General features: G+C 38.0%; 1 protein-coding gene across 3 annotated transcripts in view; it reads right to left on the reverse strand.

Moving 5' to 3' along the window:
* Window positions 1-24,203, reverse strand: part of LOC103215741 (uncharacterized) — a 45,031-nt gene that overhangs the window by 16,326 nt on the left and 4,502 nt on the right. For 2 of the 3 annotated variants that reach the window (XM_007962406.3, XM_073018912.1), the window contains 2 exons: window positions 22,721-22,865; window positions 22,351-22,446 (listed from right to left, as the gene is read on the reverse strand). In XM_007962406.3, the coding sequence (XP_007960597.3) occupies window positions 22,351-22,446; window positions 22,721-22,865 (241 nt within the window). Of the gene's footprint in view, window positions 1-20,201; window positions 20,285-22,350; window positions 22,447-22,720; window positions 22,866-24,203 lie in introns of those variants that run through there. The other variant, XM_073018913.1, reaches the window with a different exon arrangement.

Here is a 24,203-nt window from a genome sequence, read left to right on the forward strand (position 1 = left end):
GACATAGTAATTTTAAAAAAATGTTATACTAAAACATATTCATTTCATGTTGTGTACACATAACATAGAGAGTAGAATGAGAGACACTGGAGACTTGGAGGGGTGGGGAGGAGGGTGAAGGGTAAGAAATTACTTGATGGCTACAATGTATACTATTCTGCTGATGGCCACACTAAAAGCCCAGACTTCACCTCTATGCCCTACGTCTGGGTAACAAAACTGCACTTGTACCCTCAAAACCTATAAAAATAATAAAACAAAATACATTCATGCCATGTAAAAGAAAGTAGAAGTAAAAGGAATAGAGCACCAAAAAAGCAGGAGACCGAAAACAAAAATGGCAGAGGTAAATCCAACTACAGATGCTCCTTGACTTATGATCAAGTTACATCCTGATAATAGTCAAATTAGTTGAAAATACTGTTTTTTCACTTAAAATGGGAATACATTCCAGTAAAGTCAGAAAAAATAGTTAGGTTGAACCTTTATAAATCCTGAACATACAAAGGGGTTTCAACCCAATAAACCCAATAAAAAAAGTTAAATTTTTCAACTTGAAACGTTAAAAAAATCATAAGTCAAACCACTGTAAGTCAGGAACCATCTGTATAGCAATAATAACAGGAAAAAGGGAATGATTTGAAAATCCAATCAAAAAGCAACAATTCTCAGGTTGTCCAAAGTGTGAAAATCCAAACATCTGTTGTCTATAAGAGATAGATACAAACAGGTTGAAAATTTGAACACAGAAAAAGACAGATCCGGCACATGACACCTTTAGGCTGGAGTAGCTATACTAATATCACATAAAATACACTTTAATACAAAAATTTTCCTAAGGATAAAGACGGGAATTTTATTAATATAACAATAAAAGGGTCAATCAATAAAGAAGACATAACAATTCTAAGCATATGTACTACTAACAGAGCCTCAAAGTATGTCTAGCAAAAGCTGACAGAATTAAAATAAAAAATATACAAGTCTACAATACTTACTGCGAACTGTAATATCCCATTTTCAATAATGGTTAGGACAACTGGGCACAATGTAAACATGGAAACAGAAGATACAGATGACATTCTAAAGCAACCAGATCTAAGAGATATAGACAGAACATTCCACTCGAAAACAGTGGAATAGGTATTCTTCAAAAGTACACACGAAACATTCCCCAGAATAAATTTAAAACAATTCTCTGACTACAGTGGAAATTACAAATCAGTGAGACAAAGGAATTTTGAGAATGCACAAATTATATAACACATTCCAAAGTTCAAAAAAAAAAGAGTCAAAGAAGAAATAAGTAGGGAAATCAGAAAAAGTGCTTTGAGATAAAAATGAAGACATACTCAAACTTATGGAACACAGATAAAGCAATCCTTAGACAGAGATTTGTAGTTGTAATAACCATATTAAAAAAGATCTCAAATCAATAAACTAATTTTCCACCTTAAAACACTTGGACAGGAGCAGCAATACAAACCCAAAGTAAGCAGAAGGCAGGAAAGCAGAAAGATTATAGAGTAAAAATTAATGAACTACAGAAAAGAAAAACAATAGCTGATTCCTGGAAAAGATCAACAAAATATACAAACCTCTAACTAGACTGACATTGAAAAAAAAAGAGAGAATATTCAAATTACCAAATGCAGGGATTAAAGATGTATTACTAGTACTCTTACAGAAATAAAAATAATTACAAAGAATGTCACGAACAACGTATGCCAACAAATTATTTAACTTCAACAAAATGGAAAAATCCATAAAACAAAAACAACTAAAACCAACTCAACAAGAAAAAGAAAAATCTGAAAAGACCTATATAAGTAAAAAGATTGAAGTTGTAAATTTAAAACTCCCCATTACAGGTGGGATGCAGTGGCTCATGCCTGTAATCCTATCACTTTGGGAGGCCAAGGCAGGCAGATCACTTCAACTCCGGAGTTTGAGACCAGCCCAGACAACATGGTGAAACCCCATCTCCACAAAAAAAAAAAAAAAAAATACAAAAAATTAACTGGGTGTGGTGGCATATGCCTGTATTCCCAGCTACTTGGGAGGCTGAGGTGGGAAAATTGCCTGAGCCTGGGAAGTTAGGCTGCAGTGAGCCATGACTGCACCACTGCACTCCAGCCTGGGCAATATAGTGAGGCCCTGTCTCAAAAAAGACAAAAAACAGACAAGAAAACTTCCCATTACGAAAACAAAAACAAAACCCAGGTCCGTATGCGTTCACTGGAGAATTTTATCAAACATTTAAAAAGAATTATCAATGACTCAAAAACTCCAAAAAAATAAGGAACACTTGCCAGTTCATTCTATGATCCCAATACTACCCTGGTACCAAAATCAGACATGAAAAAAACTACAGATCCATGTGTCATGACCTACAAATCCTCAACAAAATACTAGCAAATTTCATCCAGTAGTATATAAAAAGGATTACATACAATGATCAAGTGGGATTTATCCTAGTAATGCAAGCTTGGTTTATCATTTGAAAATCAATTAATACACCACATTAAGTAGAAAAGAAATAACCACGTGATCATCTCAGTATATAGAGAAAAAATATTTAACACAATCCAATGCCCATCTTCTCTATAAAAACAATCAGCAAACTAGGAAAAGAGTTAAACTTCCTCAGCCTGATTAAAGGCATCTACAAAAAGTCCACCACTAACATCACACTAAAGAAAGAAAGGTACAATGATTTTACTCTAAGAACAAAAAGAAGACAAGAATGTCCTCTTGCTGGTTACACATCACACAGGAGATTCTAGTCAAGAAAAGTAAGGGGAAGGGGAATTCGCATAAAAAAAAAAAGTGAAACTATATTTGCAGTTGACTGTTCGTGCATATAGAAAATCTTAAAGAATCTGCTAAAACACTATTAAAACTAATAAAAGAGTTCAACAATGTTGCAGGGTGCAAGTTCACTACCAACAAACAATCATAAATGAAAATTTAAAAAGAATTCCAACCAGGCATAATGGCTCAAGCCTGTAATCCCAGCACTTTGGGATGCCAAGGTGGGTGGATCACCTGATGTCAGGAGGTTGAGACCAGCCCGGCCAACATGGTGAAACCCAGTCTCTACTAAAAATACAAAAAAATTAGCCAGTCGTGGTGGCATGTGCCTATAGTCCCAGCTACTTGAGAGGCTGAGACAGCAGTATCACTTGAATCCCAGAAGAAGTTGTTGCAGTGAGCCAAGATCGCACCATTGCACTCCACCCTGGGCAGTTAAGAGCAAAACTCCGTCTCAAATAAATAAATAAATTACATTTACAATAGCATCAAAAAGAATAAAATACTTATAACTTTCAGGAAATACAAAGCTTATAGTCTGAAAACCACAAAACAATGATGGAAGAAATTAAAGACAGCCTAAATAAATGGAAAGGCACTGAACAGCATTCATACGGTTAAGATGGCAATAACTCCCAAATTAATATCTAAATTCAACACAATCTCTACCAAAATCTCATCTGCCTTTTTGAAGAAACTAACAAGCTGGTCTAAAATTTCACGTGGAAATTTAGGGAACTGAATATAATCAAAACAATCTTAAAAAAGAAGTAGAAAGTTAGAAGACACACATGTCTCAATTTGAAAATTTGCTACAAAATTGTAATAATCAAGATGGTATGATATTGGCATAGAGGTAAACATATGAAATAAAATTGAGAGTTCATAAATAAACACTACTATATATTATGTTCAGTTAATTTTCAACAATGATGCCAAGACAATTTAATGTTGAAAAATCACCTTTTCAGCTGGGCGCAGTAGCTCACACCTGTAATCCTAGCACTTTGGGAGGTTGAGGCAGGCAGATCACAAGGTCAGGAGTTCGAGACCAGCCTGGCCAATATGGTGAAACCTCGTCTCTATTAAAAATACAAAAAAGTTAGCCAAGTGTAGTGGTGCATGCCTGTAATCCCAGCTACTTGGGAGGCTTAGGCAGGAGACTAGCTTGAACCCAGGGGGCAGAGGTTGCAGTAAGCCAAGATCGCACTACTGCCCTCTAGCCTGGGTGACAGAGTGAGACTCCCTCTCAAAAAAAAAGAAAAGAAAAAAGAAAAATCACCTTTTCAAGAAATGATGCTGAGACAACTGAATATCTGTATGCAAAGCAATCAAAATTATTCCTTTCCTCACACCATATACAAAAACTAATTGAAAACGGATCACAGGTCTACAATTAAAAGCCATTACTTAAAGAAAATACAAGAGTGGATCTTCATGCCCTGGGGATAGACAAAGCCCTTTTAGATAAAGTACCAAAAATACCAGCAACAAAAGCAAAAACAAATTAGACTTCACAGAATGAAAAACTCTTTTGCTACCAAGTACAAAGTAAAGACAATAAAATGACAACCCACAAATGGGAGAAAAATATTGGCTAATAATACACGTAATTAGGGACTGCTACACAGAATATGTAAAAAAAACTCTTACAACTCAACAGTAAAAGGACAAATAACACAACCACATAATGAAAAAACGAATTCATTCTATTTAAGCTTCTATGCTCCAACTTTGCTACAAATACTTAATAGTTTTGGGAGTTCTTTAGAATTTTCTCCTTAGGCAATCATGCCTGTATGAACAAAGAAAGTTTTATTTCTTCCTTTCCCATTTGTATGCCTCTTATTTTGTTGTCTTATGGCATTACCCACAATTTCCAATGAGATGTAGAGTAAGAGTGAAGAGACAGGACATCTTGTTTCCTTATCTGAGGGAGAAAGTATCCAGTGTCTCACCACTCAGTATGATCTTAGCAGTAGGCTTCTTGTAGATTTTTGTAATCAAGTTGAGGAAGTTCCTCTCTATCCCTAATTTGCTCAGTTTTATCATGAATGGGTGTTGGATTTTATCAAATGCTTCTTGTCCATCAATTGACATGATATAGTTTTCTTCTGTAGCCTGTTGATGTGGCGGGTTACAGAAATTGAATTTTTTTTTCTTTCTGAGACAGAGTCTTGCTCTGTCACCCAGGCTGAAGTGCAATGGCGCAATCTCAGCTCACTGCAACCTCCGTGTTCCAAGTTCTAAGCGATTCTCCTGCCTCAGCCTTCAGAGGAGCTGGGATTACAGGCACGCTCCACCACACCTAGCTTATTTAGTATTTTTAGTAGAGACAGGGTTTTACCACATTGGCCAGGCTAGTCTCGAACTCCTAATCTCAGGTGATCCATCTGCATCAGCATCCCAAAGTGCTGGGATTACAGGCATAAGCCAACGCACACACCCGGCCATATTAATTGCTTTTCAAACTCTGACCAGCCTTGAGTGGTCATGGCATCTAATTATTTTCAAGCAATGTTGGATTCTATTTGGATTTTTGCATCTATATTCATGAGGAATATTACTGTGTGGTTTTTCTTCTTTGCAAGGTCTTCATATGCTTTTAGGATTAGAGAAAAAACAGCCTTTTAAAAAAGTGTTAGGAAGGTTCCCTTTGCATCTCTTTTCTGAAAGACACTGTAGAGAACTGGTATATTTCTTCCTTAAATGTTGCACAGAAATCACCAATGAAACCAAAAAAGTCTGATAATTTATTTTCTTTCTTTCTTTCTTTCTTTTTCTTTTCTTTTAGGAAAGCTTTATGGATTCTATTTCTTTAACTGATATTGATCTGTTTGAATGGCTTATTTCTTCTGTGTAACTCTTGGTAATCTCTGAATTTCAAGGAATTACCCATTTCACCGAAGTCATGGGTTCAGGAGGAGCCAGTAATAAAGCCATCCTGTACCAAAACCATCTAGCTGCATTACAAATGCAAAAAATAGTATCAATGAAGGACCCCCTTCAATGCAGGAGGAAATCCTAACCTTAATTACTTTGGAAAGAGACAGAAGTCTGCGAGATTAAAGGAAAATCTGCACATAAGCACTGTATTTTAGTTGATAACATTATAAAACTATTTTCCACATAGGCATGACTAATAATTCTGACAGTGCCATGCATGTATACAGGAAAAGAATAATGAAAGTAAATGGAAGGCCAGACACAGTGGCTCACATCTTTAATCCTAGCACTTTGGGAGGCCGAGACAGGTGGATCACCTAAGATCAGGAGTTCAAAACCAGCCTGTCCAACATGGCAAAACTCCATCTCTTCTAAAAACACAAAAATTGGCTGAGCGTTATGGTACGCACCTGTAGCCTCAGCTACTTGGGAAGCAGAAGCAGGAGAAATACTTGAACCCAGGAGGTGGAGGTCGCCGCGAGCTGAGATCATGCCACTGCACTGCAACCTGGGTGACAGAGCAAGACTCCGTCTCAGAAAAAAAAAAAAAAAAAACAAGAAAGTAAATGGATGATGGATGGTTAGAGGCAGATTTCTTACTGTTGGGTATGGTAATTTACAGGGAAGCAACGGAAGAAAGCTAGAATGATCCATATGGTAATGAAGAGTTGAAGGTATAAGTATAAACACATGTTTAGCTTAAGAGAGATACAGATGGTTACATGTAGAACTATTTACAAGTATATTACATGGTTTATACACATGTATATTTCCCTGTTCTGTCAGCTGAGATGGCCACACCCTACTGCTGCAAGCACACCCGTAGCCCCTATCTTGGTATCTAATATCATTCTCAAATAAAAGGAACCAGAATTACCTGAAGAAATGATGGCTGATTTCAGAAAGGAAATACACAAGATGAGACTGGACCATCTTGTAGTGACAGAAAGAAAGTGCTCTAAAAAACAACAGCAATAAAATTCATAAACCTTCACCTATGACACGTGAGTTGTGCAGAGTAACATTGTTCCAATGTGTACAATATGAAAAATAGGAAAAAGATGTAACTTCATAGTGGACAAACTCATTATGTTTGCCAAGACATTTAAGGCCAACATCAAAAGTCATAAAACATGGTGAGAGTATGCATGCTTGATATAATGTGACAAAAAAGGTACTTTACCACTGTGGCCTTTTTCCCCAAAACCTATAATCCCGTCTTATCTTGAGAAAAACCTCAGACACATTCCAATAAACGGGATTTATATATACCTCACCAGGACTCCTCTAAACTGTCAAGGTCATCCAAAACAAGGAAAGTCTGGGAACCACCATAGCCAAGAGGAGTCTAAAGACAACTAAATGAAATATGGTGCCCTGGAAGGGATCCTGGAACAAAGAAGGACATAAGGTAAAAATCAGCAGACCCTAAATAAAAATATGGACTTTAGTCAATAATCATGTACCAATGTTCGTTCAACAGCTGTTGCAAATGTACCATCCTAATATGTCAACAACAGCAGGAACTGGGTAATTCTACTATCTCCCCAATTTTTCTATAAGTCATGAAATAAAGTGAATGCTTGAAATCGACAAAGGAGATACGTAAATAGCCAACGAGTGCATAAAAAGATGTTCAACGTCAGGCCGTGAGCAGTGGCTCACGCCTGTACTTCCAGCATTTCGGGAGGCTGAAGCGGGTAGATCATGAGGTCAGGAGTTCAAGTCCAGCCTGGCCAAGATGGTGAAACCCTGTCTCTACCAAAAATACAAAAATTAGCCGGGCATGGTGGTGGGCACCTGCAATCCCAGGTACTCAGGAGGCTGAGGCAGAGAACTGCTTGTACCCATGAGACAGAGGGTGCAGTGAGCTGAGATGGCGCTACTGCACTCCAGCCTGGGTGACAGAGCGAGACTCCATCTCAAAAAGAAAAACAAAAAGATGTTCAACATCATTAGCCATTGGGAAACGCAAAAAACCACAATGAGATACCTCTTTACAACTACTGATTTAGTATAATAAATAATAATAATATTAATAAAAAGTGTTAGCAAACTGGAGAAACTGGAAAATTCATGCATTGCTGGCAGGATTGTAAAGTACTGTGGCTGCTATGAGAAACAATCAGGCAGTTCCCAAGAAAGCTGAACACAGAGACACCACATAACTAGCATTCTACTTCCAGGTATATATCTGAAATGACTGAAAATACATGTCCATGTGAAAACGTATACATGAACAATTACAGCAGAATTATTCATAATAGTCAAGAAGTAGAACTAAAACCAAATGTCCATCCACTGACAAATGGATACATAAAATGTAGTATATCTATACACCATGTTATATGGCCATAAAAAACAAGTGAAATATTGATACATGCTACAACATGGATGAACCTTGAATATGTTATGCTAAGAAAAAGAAGCCAGGCAGAAAAGGTCACAGACAGTTCCATTTTTATGAAACATCCAGATTAGGCAAATCCACACAGACAAAATATTCAATTTTGGTTACCAAGGGCTACAGGAAAGGGGAAAGAGAAAGTAATTGCTAATGGATATTGGCTTTGTTTCAGGGACGATGACAATGTTCTAAGAAACACTGTCGGCTGGGCGCGGTGCCTCATGCCTATAATACCAGCACTTTGGGAGGCCTATGCAGGCAGATCACTTGAGGTCAAGAGCTCCAGACCAGCCTGGCCAACATGGTGAAACTCCTTCTCTACTAAAAACACAAAAAATTAGCTGGACATAGTGGTACACACCTGCAATCCCAGCTACTCGGGAGGCTGAGGCAGGAGAATCGCTTGAACACAGGAGGCAGAAGTTGCAATGAGTCAAGATCGCGCCACTGCACTCCAGCCTGAGCGAGAGAGTAAGATTCTGTCTCAAAAAAACAACTGTCGGCCGGGTGTGGTGGCTCACGCCTGTAATCTCAGCACTTTGGGAGGCTGAGGTGCCTGGATAACCTGAGGTAGGAATGTGAGGCCAGCCTGGCCAACATGGTGAAAATATAAAAACAGCCGGGTGTGGTGGCATGCGCCTGTAATCCCAGCTACAACAGGAGGCTGAGGCAGGAGAATTAGCTTGAGCCCGGGAGGCAGTAGTTGCAGTGAGCCAAGACCACACCACTGCACTCCAGCCTGGGTGAAAGAGCGAGACTCAACCTCAAAAAAAGTAAAAAAAAATTGTCTGGAAGGTTGCACAATCCTGCAAATACACTAACAATGATTGATTTATACACGTAAAAATTGGTGAAGAGTACAGTATGTGAATTATATCATATAATTCTCAAGAAAATTGTTTCTTATATTGTTTCTAAAATTGTTTCCTGATGTATAAATAACACACAACTGATATTATGCACTGTTCTTACAGTCAACCACCTCACTAAACTGTTTTAATTTAAATCACTTCTGTGTAACATTTACTTCTGCTTGTACAGATATCAAATCGTCTGCACACAAAATGACAATTTGACTTCCCAACCTTCATATTTCATTATTTTTTATTGTCTGTGTAATGGACAGTAGATCCTTTATGAGATTCAGTAAAACTGGCGATAAAAGAGATCCAGCATCTCTTATATACAAAGTGTGCTGTGATTTTTCAACAAATAGTGTACAACATGTTTTTGTCCATTACCTTTATTTTATTTTATTTTATTTTATTTTTTGAGATGGAATCTTGCTCTGTTGCCAGGCTGGAGTGCAGTGGCACCATCTTGGCCCAGTGCAACCTCCACCTCCCGGGTTCAAGCAATTCTCCTGCCTCAGCCTCCCGAGTAGCTGGAACTATAGATGCACACCATCACACCTGGCTAATTTTTTGTATTTTAGTAGAGACAGGGTTTCACCATGTTGGCCAGGATGGTCTCCATCTCTTGACCTTGTGATCTGCCCGCCTCAGCCTCCCAAAGTGCTGGGATTACAGGCATGAGCCACTGCACCCAGCCTATTACCTTTATTAAAGGTTAAGAAGCTGACTTATTTATAGTTGGTAGGCAATTTACAAAACTTTTTATTTGGAGACAATTCTTTTTCTTTTTTGGTGGGGGGCAAGGTCTCACTCTGTCACCTAGGCTGGAGTGAAATGGTACATCACAGCTTACTGCAGCCTTGACCTCCTGGACTCAAGCGATCCTCCCACCTCAGCCTCCCAAGTAGCTGGGACAGCAGGCATACATCACTACACCTGGCTAACGTCTTCATTTTTTGTAGAGATGGAGTTTCACCATGTTGCCCAGGTTGGTCTCAAACTCCTGAGTTCAAGTGATCCACCCACCTTGGCCTCCCAAAGTGCTGAGATTACAGGCATGTGCCACCGTACCCACCCTGGAGACAATTCTTAAATTGGCATGCAGCTGGGAGAAATAATGAGAAGATTCTGTATACCCCTCACCCAGTTTTCTCCATGGTAACCATTTGCAGAACTAAAGCTCAATATCAGCCAAGAACTGACACTGATTCATTCAATCAACCTTATTTAGATTTCACAAGTTTCACATGCATTAGTTGTCTACATTTAGTTCTATAAATTTTGCCACATGTATAGATTTTTGTGAAAATCACAACATTGGTGATACAGAACAGTCCCATCACAAGGATCCCACACATGGTAACTACAGCCATCTCCTACCCTCTCTGCCTTCCTAACACTGGCAACCACGAATCTGTGCTCCATCGCTATGTTGTCATTTCAAGACTGTTACACAAATAAAATCATGAGGTATTATGACAAAGAGCCTAACTGCATTTGTGATAACTGGCTGATAACAGATTTCAAATCCCACCCATCTCCCCTCTTACCCTACATTTGGGCAAGCCAGTAATAAAGCTTAGGTGGTCCCTCCATCAACGCCAGTAGGAAATTCAAACCAAACAAACTCCATCCTTTTTGTGTGCGCTCACCCTACCCCAAATTCCTAATGACAAGCAGCCATTCTTCTCCTTTCTCAATCCACATTTAGACCTGCTTAGGAGCCTTCTCTGGTCTCCCTTGAAACCTGTCTCTATAAGTAATAAACTCTTTATTACACTCTTGATACCATTACTAGTTTTGGTATCTAGACCAAACTTATTTATTTATTTATTTATTTATTTATTTATTTTAGACAGGGTCTTGCTTATTTATTTATTCATTTATTTATTTATTTATTTTAGACAGGGTCTTGCTCTGTTACCTAGGCTGCAGTGCAGTGGCACAAACACGACTCACTGCAGCCTTGACTTCCTGAGCTCAAGGGATCCTCCTGCCTTAGCCTCCCAAGTAGCTGGAACCACAAGCGCATACCACCACACCCAATTATTTTTATTTTTATTTTTTTGTAGAAATGGAGTCTCACTTTGTAGACCAGGCTGGTCTCCAACTCCTGGGCTCAAGAGATCCTCCCAAAGTGCTGGGATTAGAGGTGTGAACCACCCAGCTTCAGAATAGATTTTTTAAAAACATGATCTAACTACACATTGTCCTAAACAAACTGACTTTAGATCCAAAGACACAAATAAATTAAAACTGAAAGGCTGATAAAAAATATTCCATGAAAACAGCCACCAAAAGAGAACTGGAGTGGCTATACTAATTTCACCCAAAATAGATTAAGACATAAGCTGTTACAAGAGATAAAGGATACTATATATGAATAAAGGGTCGTTCCATCAATAAGCTATAAAAATTATAACTATATATGTACCAAGCAGCATCCTGAAACATGTAAAGCAAACACTGACAGAATGCAAGGGAGAAACTGACAGTTCTTACAGTTAATAGTTTTAGACTGAGGCTGGGCATGGTGGATAGTACCTGTAATCCCAGAGGTTTGGGAGGCCAAGGTGGATCACTTGATGCCAGGAGTCCAAGATCAGCATGAGCAACATAGTGAGACCCTGTTTCCATAAAAAAAAAAAAAGGCTGGGCATAGTGGGCATGGTGGTATACAGCTGTAGTACCCTCAGGAGGCTGAATGGGGAGGATCACTTGAGCCTGGGAGTTTAAGGCTGCAGTGAGCAATACTTGTGCCACTGCACTATAGACCAGGCAAGAGTGAGGCTCTGTCTCTTAAAAAAATAAAAAATAAAAATGCAAATGAATAAATGAATGAATGAATGATGCGTATGAATACAGATACAAAGCTACACACGCACACACACACACACACACACACAAATACCAGTAAAATATATTTAATGGTATATTAAGAGGACTATATACCATGACCAAGTGACCAAGGGGGACTTATCCTGGAAATGCTTGTGTGGTTCAACATAAGAAAATCAATGTTTAAAAAAAAAAAAAAAAGAAAGAAAATCAATGTAATACACTTCATTAATAAAATAAGTAAAAAAAGGACATGATTATCTCAGTTGATGCAGGAAAGGCAGATGACAAAATCCAACCCCCTTTCAGGATAAATACATTCAAAAAACACAAAACAGAATAGAACTTCTTCAACATGGTAAAGGGCATTTATGGAAAATTCACAGCTTTACATCATATTCACTGATGAAAGAAAGCTTTCCTCTTAACATCAGGAAGAAGACAAAAATACCCACTTTTGCCAGTGCTATTTAACACTACAGTAGAAGTTCCAGCCAAGCAAGAAAAAGAAAGGCATCCACTGCAAAGGAAGATGTAAAACTATGTCTACTCACAGGTGACATTATCCTAAAGATAGATTATAATCTACAAGAAAGACACTATAGCTAACGAATGAATTCTGCAAAGTTGCAGGATACATCAAAACACAAAAATCAGTTATGTTGCTACACACATGCAAAGAACAATCTGAAAAGAAAATTAAGAAAACAATTCTATCTATAGCACCATCTAAAAAAATAAAATACTATCTAGAAACAAAGTTAACCAAGAAGGTGCAAGACTTGTACACTGAAAACTACAAAATACTGATGAAAAATATTAAAGAGGGCATAAATAAAGGAAACAGTATCTCATGGTCATAGTTTGAGAGATATCATATTGTTAAAAGGACAATACCATTCAAAATGATCTACAGATTTAACACAATCCCTATCAAAATTCCATCAGTATTTTTACCAAAATAAACAGCTGATCCTTAAAGTCACATGGAATTACAAGGGCCCTGAATAGCCAAAACGATTTTTAAAAACAAGAACAATGTCAGAGGACTCAAAATGTCCAATTTCACAACTTATTAGAAAGCTACAGTAATCCAAACAGTGTGGTCATGGCATAGGTATAGACATACAAACAGAATACAAGTGAGAGCCCAAAAATACACTACTTGTGGCCAACTGATTTTTGACAAGGGTGTCAATTCTATGCACTGGGAGAAAGAAAAGCCTTTTCTTTCAGTTGATGCAGGCCAAATATTGTCACACTACCGACATGAAATATTCACAGCAGTCATACTCACAGAGACAAAACAGATTAGAGGTTGCCAAAGACTGGTGGGAAGAGGGAATGAGTAGTTACTGCTTAATGGCGATAGAGTTTCTGCTTGGAATAATGACAAATGACCAAAAAATGATGCTGGGTCAACTGGATTTCCACATGAAAATAAACTTAGAAAATAAAATTAGATCTCTACTTTGACTATATACAAAAATGAACTGAAAATAAGAGCTTAAACAATAAAATGTTCAAAGGAAAACTTTGGTTTTGTTGATGGATTCTCACCTATGACATAAAATGCATGAGCAACAAAAGAAAAAGTAAGTAAGGCCGGGTGCAGTGGTTCACGCTTGTAATCCCAGTACTTTGGGAGGTCAAGGCGGGTGGATCACCTGAGGTCAGGTGTTCAAGACAAGCCTAGCCAACATGGTGAAACCCCATCTCTACTAAAACCACAAAAATTAGCCGGACATGGCAGCATAAGCCTGTAGTCCCAGCTACTCAGGAAGCTGAGGCAGGAGACTCACTTGAACCCAGGAGGCGGAGGTTGTGGTGAGCCGAGATCGCGCCACTGCACTCCAGCCTGTGCGACAGAGTGAGACTCTGTCTCAAAAACAAACATCTAACTATCTATAATATATATATATATATACACACACACACATATTAAAAAATAATTCAGTGGTACCCCAAAATGCTAAAAGAAATACACTTTGATAAAACAATTCTACTCCTAGGTTTATATCCAAAAGAAATGAAAACAGGAACTTGAGCAGATAATGATATGCCAGTGTTCACGGAAGCATTATTCACAATAGCCAAAAGGTATACGATCCAAGTGTACATCAACAGATGAATGGATTAAACAGCCAGAAAAGAAAGTCTTGATACTTGTTACAATACAGACAATACAGATGAAAGCTGAAAGCATCATGCTAAGTGAAATAAGGCAGACATGAAAGGCCAAATATTGTCACACTACTGACATGAAATATTCACAACAGTCAAAACTCACAGAGACAAACTAGATAAGAGGTTACCATAGGCTGGTGGGAGGGGGGAATGAGTAGTTACTGCTTAATGGCAATACAGTTTCTGTTTGAAATAATGAAAATGTTTTAGAAATTGTGGTAATGGCTATACAACATTGTGAGCGCAATGCCAATGGAAAATTTCATGTTACATATATTTTGCCACACACAAAACAAGATATTGTTAAAATGCTCCAGCATCATTTGCTGAATACCTGACTGAATTTCTTTTGCATTTTTGTCAACAGTTTGTCAAATGTCTTAGCTTCAGCTGCCATAACAAAATACCACAGACTGTGTGGCTCAAACAACAGAAGTTTATTTCCTCATGGTTCCGAAAGCTGGAAGTCTGAGATCAGGATGCCAGTATGGCCAGGGCCTGGTGAGGGCCTCTTCCCAGCTTACAGACAGCCACAGTATGTTCACATCGCCTTTCCTCTATGCACATGGAGAGCAAGCAAGCTAACTTACTCTTCCTATAAGGCACTAATCTCATCTTGAGGGCCCCACCCTCATGACCTACTGTAACCCTAATTGCCTCCCAAGGGCTCCATATCTCCAAATACCACCACACTGGGGGTGAGGGCTCCAACACATGAATTTTGGGGAGATGTGAACATGTAGTCTATAACAGCATAATCAATATTGAGGTTTTCTATTCTTTTCCATTTTTCTATGTGTATGTTCTACTAATGTGTATATTCTACCAACATCCTGTCCTCTTAATTATTATAGCTATTAATATATACATACAGTAGTCACTCCTTATCCAAGGGGGATACATTCGAAGATACCCAGTGGAAGCCTGAAACTTCAGATAGTATTGAGCCCTATAAATACTATTTTTTTTTCCTAAATATACAAACCTATGATAAAGTTTAATTTATAAATTAGGGACAGTGAGAAATTAACAACATCACAAAAGAGAAAAGTTGTAACAATATGCTAGCATCACTACTCTTGCTCTTTAGGGCCATTATTAAGTAAAATGAGGGTTATTTGAACACGTATCATGACAGTAAATAATCAAGACAGTTACTAAGTAATTAACTCATGGGTAGCATATACAGCCTGAGTATGCTGGACACAGGGTTGACTCATGTCCTGGGACAGGACAGTGAAAAATTTCATCATGCTACTCATAGCAGTATGCAATTTAAACTTAGGAATTATTTATTTCTGAAGTTTCCTATTTAATAATTTTGAACCACAGTTGGCCTCAGGTAACTGAAACTGCAGAAAGCAAAACCACAGAAAAGGGGAGACTAATGTAATAAGCCTTAACACTGGATACAGTAAAACCTACTATTCTTTTTCTCAAAATTGTTTCAACTGTTTATGACTTTGACTGTTTATAAAAATTTTGGAATAAGTTTATTTAAAGCTGAGAAAAACCTTACTGGAATCTTGACAGGAATGCCATTAAACCTACAGATCAATTTGGAAAGAAATGGCATACTTACTAAGTTGAGTTTTCCAATCTATCAAGAGACCATGTGTCTCCATTTCTTTCTTTTATTTCTTTCATCAGCATTTTGTAATTTTCGGCACAAAAGTCCTATACATATTTTGTTCAATTTATACCAAAGTATTTAATTTCCTATGGAATAAGTGGTATTATGTTTTTAATTTAGATTTCCATATGTTCGTTGTTAGTGGAGAGAAATTGATTATATGTGTTCATCTTGGACCCTGAAACTTTTTGGAAATCATTCATTCATTCATTCTGGGAGGTTTTCATTTGTTGTTGTTGTTGTTGTTGTTCATTTGTTGTTGTTGTTGTTGTTGTTTTTGAGACAGAGTTTTGCTCCTGTTGCCCAGGCTGGCATGCAATGGCATGATCTCGGCTCACCGCAACCTCTGCCTCCCAGGTTCAAGCGATTCTCCTGCCTCTCGAGTAGCTGGGATTACAGGCATGCACCACCACACCCAGCTAATTTTGTATTTTTAATAGAGACAAGGTTTCTTCATATTGGTCAGGCTGCTCTTCAACTCCCGACCTCAGATGATCCACCCACCTCGGCCCCCCAAGGTGCTGGGATTACTGGCATGAGCCACTGTGCCTGGCTTGAGGTTTTTATTTTCTAAGATTGCTTGTAATATTCTACATATACAATCATGTCATATGTAAATATAAAGTTTTATTTCTTCTCCATGTGTATGACTTCTATTTCATTTTCTTGCTTCATAGTGCTTGATAGAAGTTACAGTACTATAATCAGTAAGAGTGGCAAGAGCAAACATTCTTGCCTTGTTCCCGGTTTTACAGGTTCATCTTACCAGCAAATACATTTGCTATAGATATTTTGTGCATGTTCACTTATCAAATCGAGGAAGATCCTCTCAATGTCTAGTATGGAGAGTTTTTATCATGGAGGGATATTGCATTTTGTCAAATGCTTTCTCTATATTAACTGATGGTACGTAATTTTTCTTCTTTAGCCTACGGTGGGTTAATCACACTGACTGATTTCTGAATGTTAAACCAGCCTTGCTTGCATAACTCAAGTAAATCCCACTTGGTTATGGTGTATACTTTTTACATGACTCTTTTCTATTTGCTAGTATTTTGTTAAAGATTTTTGCTACAAAATTTATGGGAGGCATAAGTCTGTAGTTTTATAATTTTTGTACTGTCTGTATGGTTTTGGCATCAAAATAATTTTTTAAATGCGTTAAGAAGTGTTCCCTCTTGGCTGGGCGCGGTGGCTCACACCTGTAATCCTACCACTTTGGGAGGCCGAGGTGGGCGGATCATGAAGTCAGGAGTTTGAGCCTGGCCAATATGGTGAAACCCCGTCTCCAGTAAAAATACAAAAATTAGCCGAGCATGGTGGCATGTGCCTGTAGTCCCAGCTACTCAGGAGGCTAAGGCAGGAGAATCACTTGAACCTGGGAGACAGAGGTTGCAGTGAGCCGAGATTACACCACTGTACTCCAGCCTGGGTAACTGAGCAAGACTCTATCTCAATAAGTAAGTAAATAAATAAATATTCCCGCTTCTATTTTCTGAGGACCTTATATAAAATCACCATTAATTCTTGTGTAAATGTTAGGTAGAATTGTCTAGTGAGGACTACAACTCTCTTGTACTCAGAAATTGGTTTTTTGGAGGTTTTTATTTAAAATTTAAATTCTTTGATTCAAATTATGTCAACTTTTATGAAAACCTATGGGTCATTCAAATTATCTGTATCACCCTGATTGAGTTGTAACAGTTTGTAGTTTCTGTAAGAACTGCTACATTTCTTCTATGTTGTCATTTTTTTGGGGGGGGGGCGCAGGGGCAGAGTTTTGCTCTGCTGCCCAGGCTAGAGTGCAATGGCACAATCTCAGCTCACTGCAACCTCCCACTCCCTGGGTTCAAGCCATTCTCCTACCTCAGCCTCCTGAGTAGCTGGGACTACAGGCATGCACCACCACACCAGGCTAATTTTTGTATTTTTAGTAGAGACAGAGTTTCACCACGTTGCCAGGGTGGTCGCGAACTCTCGACCTCAGGTGATTCACCCGCCTTGGCCTCCCCAAGTGCTGGGATAACAGGCATGAGCCACCACACCTGGCCTATGTTGTCATATTTATGAGCATAAAGTTGTTGACAAGATTCCCTTATTATACTGTTAAATGGATGGCGAATTGATACTCCCTGTTTCATTCCAGATATTGATGATTTGTCATCTCATTTTATATTTTTAATCAATATTACTAGACGTTTATCAATTTTATTTTTTTCAAAAAAAAACCTACGTTTTATTAGTTTTCTCTACTTTTTCGTATTTTTAATTTTACTGATTTCTGCTTCCAGTATTATTTTCTTCCTTCTACTTAACAGAGGTTTTATTTTACTCTTTGCTAGTTTCTTAACGTAGAAAGTCAATTATGGGTTTGCGACCTATTATCCTCTTTAATGTTAGCATTTAGTGCTATACACTTCTCTACCAGCACTGCTTTAGCTACCTCCCACAAATATTGGTATGGTATGGTCTCATTTTCATTAAGTCTATGCGCTTCTACTATTGAATTTGAGGCCTCTTCTCCACTCCAGACTTTATTTATTTAAACTCTGATGTTTAATTTCTAAATGATTAAATATTTTCCTATTGTCATTCTATTACTGATTTGTAGTCTGGTTTCATTATGGCCAGAAAACATACATACTCAGAATGATTTCAATTCTTTTAAATCTGCCAAGGCTTATCTATGGCCCAGGATATGGTCTATCTTTCTGAATATTCCATGGACACTTGAGAAAAAAATTGCATTTTGCTGTTGTTGGGCACTATTCTTTTTTTTTTTTTTGAGAGAGATTCTCATTCTGTAACCTAAGCTTTGTAACACGATCTTGGCTCACTGCAACCTTCGCCTCCCGGTTCAAGCAATTCTCCTGCCTTGGCTTCCTAAGTAGCTAGGACTACAGGCATGCGCCACTATGCCTAGCTAATTTTTGTATTTTTAGCAGAGACAGCGTTTCACCATGTTATCCAGACTACTCTTGAACTCCTGACCTCAAGCAATCCACCCACCTCGGCTTCCCAAAGTGCTGGGATTACAGGTGTGGGCCACCGCACCCGGCCTTGTTGAGCACTATTCTACAATGTTGCTTCAGTCCTGTTGGCTGATGTTGCTGTCCTGTTCTTCTATATCTGCCAGTAATCATGGCTAGTAATTCTACCAATTGCTAAGAGTGATGAATTTTCCAACTACAATTTAAAATGTGCTTTTCTCTTTTCAGCTCAGTTTTGTTTTGTGTACTTTGAGGTTTGCTAGAAACACATTTAGGATCGTTGCATTTTTGTTGGATTGATCCTTTTATCATTACATAATGTTCTTTCTGTCTAATAATTTTCTTTGTTCTGGAGTCTACTGTATTTGATATTAATAGTGTCACTCTTTGTTTTGATTAACGTTTGTACAGTTTATCTTTTTATATACTTTATCAACCTGTGTTGTTTACTATGTTATGAGTTTCCTAAGAAAACATTTTTAGGATGGGTGGAACAAGATGGTGGAATAGAGAACGCCACCGATCATACCCACTCCCTTGCAGGAAGACTAAAATTGACAACTATCCACACAAAAGAAGCAGCTCCACAGGAAGTAAGAGTCACGTGAGCACTTACAGAGTACGGTTTTCACTTCATATGGCTGAAACAGAACAGTTTGGAAGTTCCTGAAAAAACTAAAAATAGAGCTATCATATGATCCAGCAATCCCACTCCTAGGTATATACCCAAAAGAAAAGAAATCAGTACATCAACGAGATATCTCTGCTCCCATGTTTACTGCAGCACTGTTCACAACAGCTAAGATCTGCTAAGTGTCCACAACAGCTAAGTGTCCATTCACAGATAAACAGATAAAGAAAATGTGGTACATATACACAATGGAGTACCATTCAGCCATAAAAAAGAGTGAGAGATCCTGTCATATGCAACAAAGTAGATGGAAATGGAGGCACAGAATGTTAATTTTGCATGTCCTCATTTATTTGTGAAAGCTAAAAATTAACACAACTGAACTCATGGAGGTGAGGTAGAAAGTAAAAGGACGGTTACCAGAGGATGGGAAGGGTAGTGGGGTGGGGTGGGTGGTAAGGTGAAGATGGTTAAAGGGTACAAAAAAAGTTAGAAAGAATGAATAAAACCTAATATTTGCTAGCGCAACAGGGTGACTATAGTCAAATTTAATTGTACATTTTAAAATGACTAAAAGAGTATAACTGGATTGTTTATAACACAGAAGATAAATACTCGTGGGAATAGACACCCAATTTACCCTAATGTGATTACCAGACATTGAGTGCCTGTATCAAAACATCTCCTGTACCCCAAAAATATATACACCTACTATGTACTCACAAAAATTAAAAATTTTAGAATCATGTTTTACGTTTTTTCCACTCTGCCAATTTATATTTTAATTAGTGTACTCTGATCATTTACATTTAAGGTAAATATTGCTCTGCTAGGCTGCTATTTGTTTTGTTTTCTGTTTTCCATTCATCTGTTCCTTTCTCCTTATTTTCCTATTACTTACCTAAATATTCCTTTAGATTCCATGTTGGTTTATTTACAGTATTTCTAAGTGTACCACATTTTATAGTTTTCTCAGTAGTTGTTCTAGGTAAAAAAATGTACATATGTAACTTATCACACTCTATCAGGCATTTTACCACTTCAAGTGAAATGTACCAAGTTTCATTCTACTTAGGCCCCTTTACCTTCCCCACTTTTAAAATATAATTGTCTTAAGTGTTTCCCCTACATACAGAGCATTTTGCTGCAACCATCAAAAATGATTCTAGAAACTCATGAGAAAAATATATTTATCCCCATTTTTGCCAACCTCCAATCTTCTTTCCTGCATTCCAAGCCTTCTTGTGTTATTTCCGTTCTATTTAGAGAACTGTTAGTCAATTTTTAAAGGTAGGTTTGCTAGCTACATTTTCTCTTAGCTTCGCCGTCTAATGATGCCTTTAGTTCCCCTTTATTCATGAACACAGTTTCAAAAGACACAGATTTTTTATTTGATAGTGCTTTCCTCTCAGTACTTGAGAAAATATACTACTTCCTTCCAGCCACCACAGTTTCAGAAGAGAAACCCACCGTCATTCCCTGTAGAGAATGTGCTGTTTCTCTCTGGCTACTTTGAAAATGTTTGTCTTTAGTTTTCAAAAATTTAATTACAGTGTGAGTTTGCCATGGACTTAACTTATTTGATGTTACTTCAGACTTGGGAATGTGTAGTTTTATACCTTTTGCTAAATTTGAGAAGGTCCAGCCATTACTTCTTCAAATACTTTAAACACCTCTTTCCCTTCCTTCTGATGTTACAAATGTTAGTTCTTTTGTTATTGCCCCACTTTCCAAATACTGAGAATCAAACCTCATCCCATTCCCTCCTGCCTTCTGGCTTTGTCTAAGCTACCACAATCATTCATAAGAAAAATTACCACACGCCTTTAATGCGCTCTCTATGTCCTATGCCTTGCCCAATATTTCCTCTAAGGAGGTGAGAAAGATCTTACAGAAATATAAATCAGATGTTGCTCATCTGCTGAAAATCCACCACTAAATTAAAAATAACATTAACTGAGTAAGGCTTATGATAGACTCACCTTTGGACTCCAGCTGCCTCCAATCAACCCCTCCCTTCAGCCACTGTGACTTTTTGGTTATTCCTGAAAACCACCAAGCACATTTCTGTCCAAGGCTAGAAGCTGCAACTACCCCTGCTGAAAACGGGCAGAATCCTCATGGCTCACATAGTCATTTCATTCAAGTTTCTGCTCTAATGTTGACCTCATTAAGGCTTCCCCTGACTGTTCCTTAAAGTACCACATTCAGCCAATCTAACTTCCTTTAATTTCTATCAGTGTCTTCAAAACTACAGAACATTTAATATACATATACATATAAGTATACATAATAAACTTAGAGACATAATTTTTTATTTTTTTTTAATATTTATGTACTTATTTTTGAGAGAGAGTCTCGCTCTGTCTCCCAGGCTGGAGTGCAGTGGCGCAATCTCAGCTCACTGCAACCTCTGCCTCCCGGGTTCAAGAGATTCTCCTGCCTCAGCCTCCCAAGTAGCTGGGATTACAGGCACCTGCCACCACGTCCAGCTAATTGTGTATTTTTAGTAGAGACGGGGTTTTTCCATGTTGGCCAGGTTGTTCTCAAACTCCTGACCTCAAGCGATCTGCCTGCCTTGACCTGCGCTGGGATTACAGGTGTGAACTACCACGCCCAGCCTAATGTTTTTCATCATTATATTCTCAGCACACAGCAAGTACTCAAAAATTATTTGCTGGGTTTAAAAATGAGTGTATAAAAAATTCTGACAACAGAATAAACACAAAACAATGGAGGTAAGGTGGGACACTGAAAGTGCTTTAAGAAAAATGATAACCAAGAAAAACAACAGTAAAGTTGAGGTGGGCAAAGACTCAACTATTGAGAGGTGTAAGAATAGTAAACATTCAAAAAAATGATTCAAAAAGGAGGAATTCTGTGAGTAGTGTCTGGAGGTTTGATTTAGGTATTCTCCATCACTTCCACAGGTTAGGACCCCTATGGAGATGTTCTTGAAAAATGTCCCAAAGTTGCCAATCCCTGAATTGGAAACTACTTGGAAACAACAAAACCCCTGATGTGAATCTGTGCAATACATAGTAACTCACCTGGAAAGCTCTGGCTTGGGAATTCTTCCTCCAGTCTCCATGGCTCTTCTCCTTGTTCCAGCCTGGAAATCACCTCTGGTTTGTGAACACAATACCCTGTTAACAGGAAATAATTTAGGATTTGGACCAAGCAGTCTAGACTTCAGGCCTTTGAAGCAGGAAGAAGCTTCTGGGGCTGCTTCAAGTTGCCAGTGTAACATTTTCACTGGAGAGGTGAACACAAGTATCTTCTGGTGCTCAAAGGTGATCAATCAACTTTGACTCCTGAAGCCTAACTTAAATATCATTAAACTATACAGACTGCCCATATGCTTCATAATCAAAAGAATAAACAAATGCTATTTAGAATGATACAGTGAACAGACCTTACCCACTGAGACAAGGTTGCCGTAGTTCTCCAGCATCACATCTCTATACAGAGCCCTCTGACTAGGGTCCAGGTGCTGCCACTCCTCCTGGGTGAAGCCCACAGTCACATCTTTAAATGATATTGACCCCTGGAACTTCTGTTCTACCTGAAATGTTCAGAATTAGGTGGCATGAAAAAAGAAGTATGGGCTAATCCTTACCATGATTATTATTCACAGAATATTTGTTTTGCTTTGTACTTTTAGGGAAAAAAAGAAATCATAACAGAAATATTCTGCCATTAATGCATTAAGATATTAATTCATGCAAAAGAAATCATCAAGTTCCTACAATGTACCTGGAACTATCATCACTGCTGGAAATACTAAGATTAATAAAAATCTTCCTGTGATCAAAGAACACACAGAGTGATAAGAAAATATATGTGGTAACATGTTACAAGTACTAAGGCAAAAGTACAAACACAATAGACTAATATTAGGACCAAAGTTAGCTCTGTTTTGAGCTTAACTAAGGAAGTACAGCTGTTGGTTAAATTATGAAGAACACTCTGTTACGTTCTTCATAAGCATGGGGCCATGATATAAGCATAGGTGAGGGCGTCCAACACACTGCAGACTTCAACAAAAGGGCAGACAGCACAGGAGATGGCCTGGTGCTATCTTGAGAAAAAAAGTCAAGGAAATGGGTTATAGAGTAATTTTAGACCAATGGTCTCCAAAGTATTTGATCATTTACCATTTTCAAGACTATTACTGAGAACTACAGATTTATATTTACAAATCACAGAAATAAATTGTCCGTACATTTATTATGAATTCCAATTTAATTCTCATTTGGATTTAAAAATATAGAAAAAGAGCCTGACATTTTCTTCATCACAATACATATTCTGGGTTCTAATCCTTTAATTCAGAGACAATAATAAGGATGTAGAGAAAATGGAAAGATTTTGGAAGTATTATACTTGAAACATCTGTGGAGTACATAGGAAAAGACATCCAATAGGATTGTTCTGGATATCTTCTAGGGCGCATCTTTTAGGGATCACTGCTGTGAAAAAGGGAGAGCCAAAGATGAGATGTGAGCATATACTGAAATTACGTGACCAGGTTTTGTTTACAGAACCAATTCTATTGAGAACAGCAAGGGACAAAACAACATTTACATAAACCACTATAGAAGAAACCAGGATGCAAATAGGGCACAGATAATAGGAGAGAGAGCAACAAAATGTGGTCACCACTTCATTAAGAAAAAAAACGTTTCCTCTGCCTATCCCCATGAACAGCTGCCCAGATACTAGGGCCACCACGTAAACCAGGAAAAGTTAGGGCAAAATAGGTTGGACACAGTATTCTAGCATGAAATGTCCTAAATATATTAAATTTGAAGCATAGGCTTAGTGCGGTGGCTCACGTCTATAATCTCCGCACTTTGGGAGGCTAAGGCAAGTGGATCACCTGAGGTCAGGAGTTAAGAGA

Source organism: Chlorocebus sabaeus, chromosome 9 (assembly GCF_047675955.1).
Source record: "Chlorocebus sabaeus isolate Y175 chromosome 9, mChlSab1.0.hap1, whole genome shotgun sequence".
NCBI classification, from domain to species: domain Eukaryota; kingdom Metazoa; phylum Chordata; class Mammalia; order Primates; family Cercopithecidae; genus Chlorocebus; species Chlorocebus sabaeus.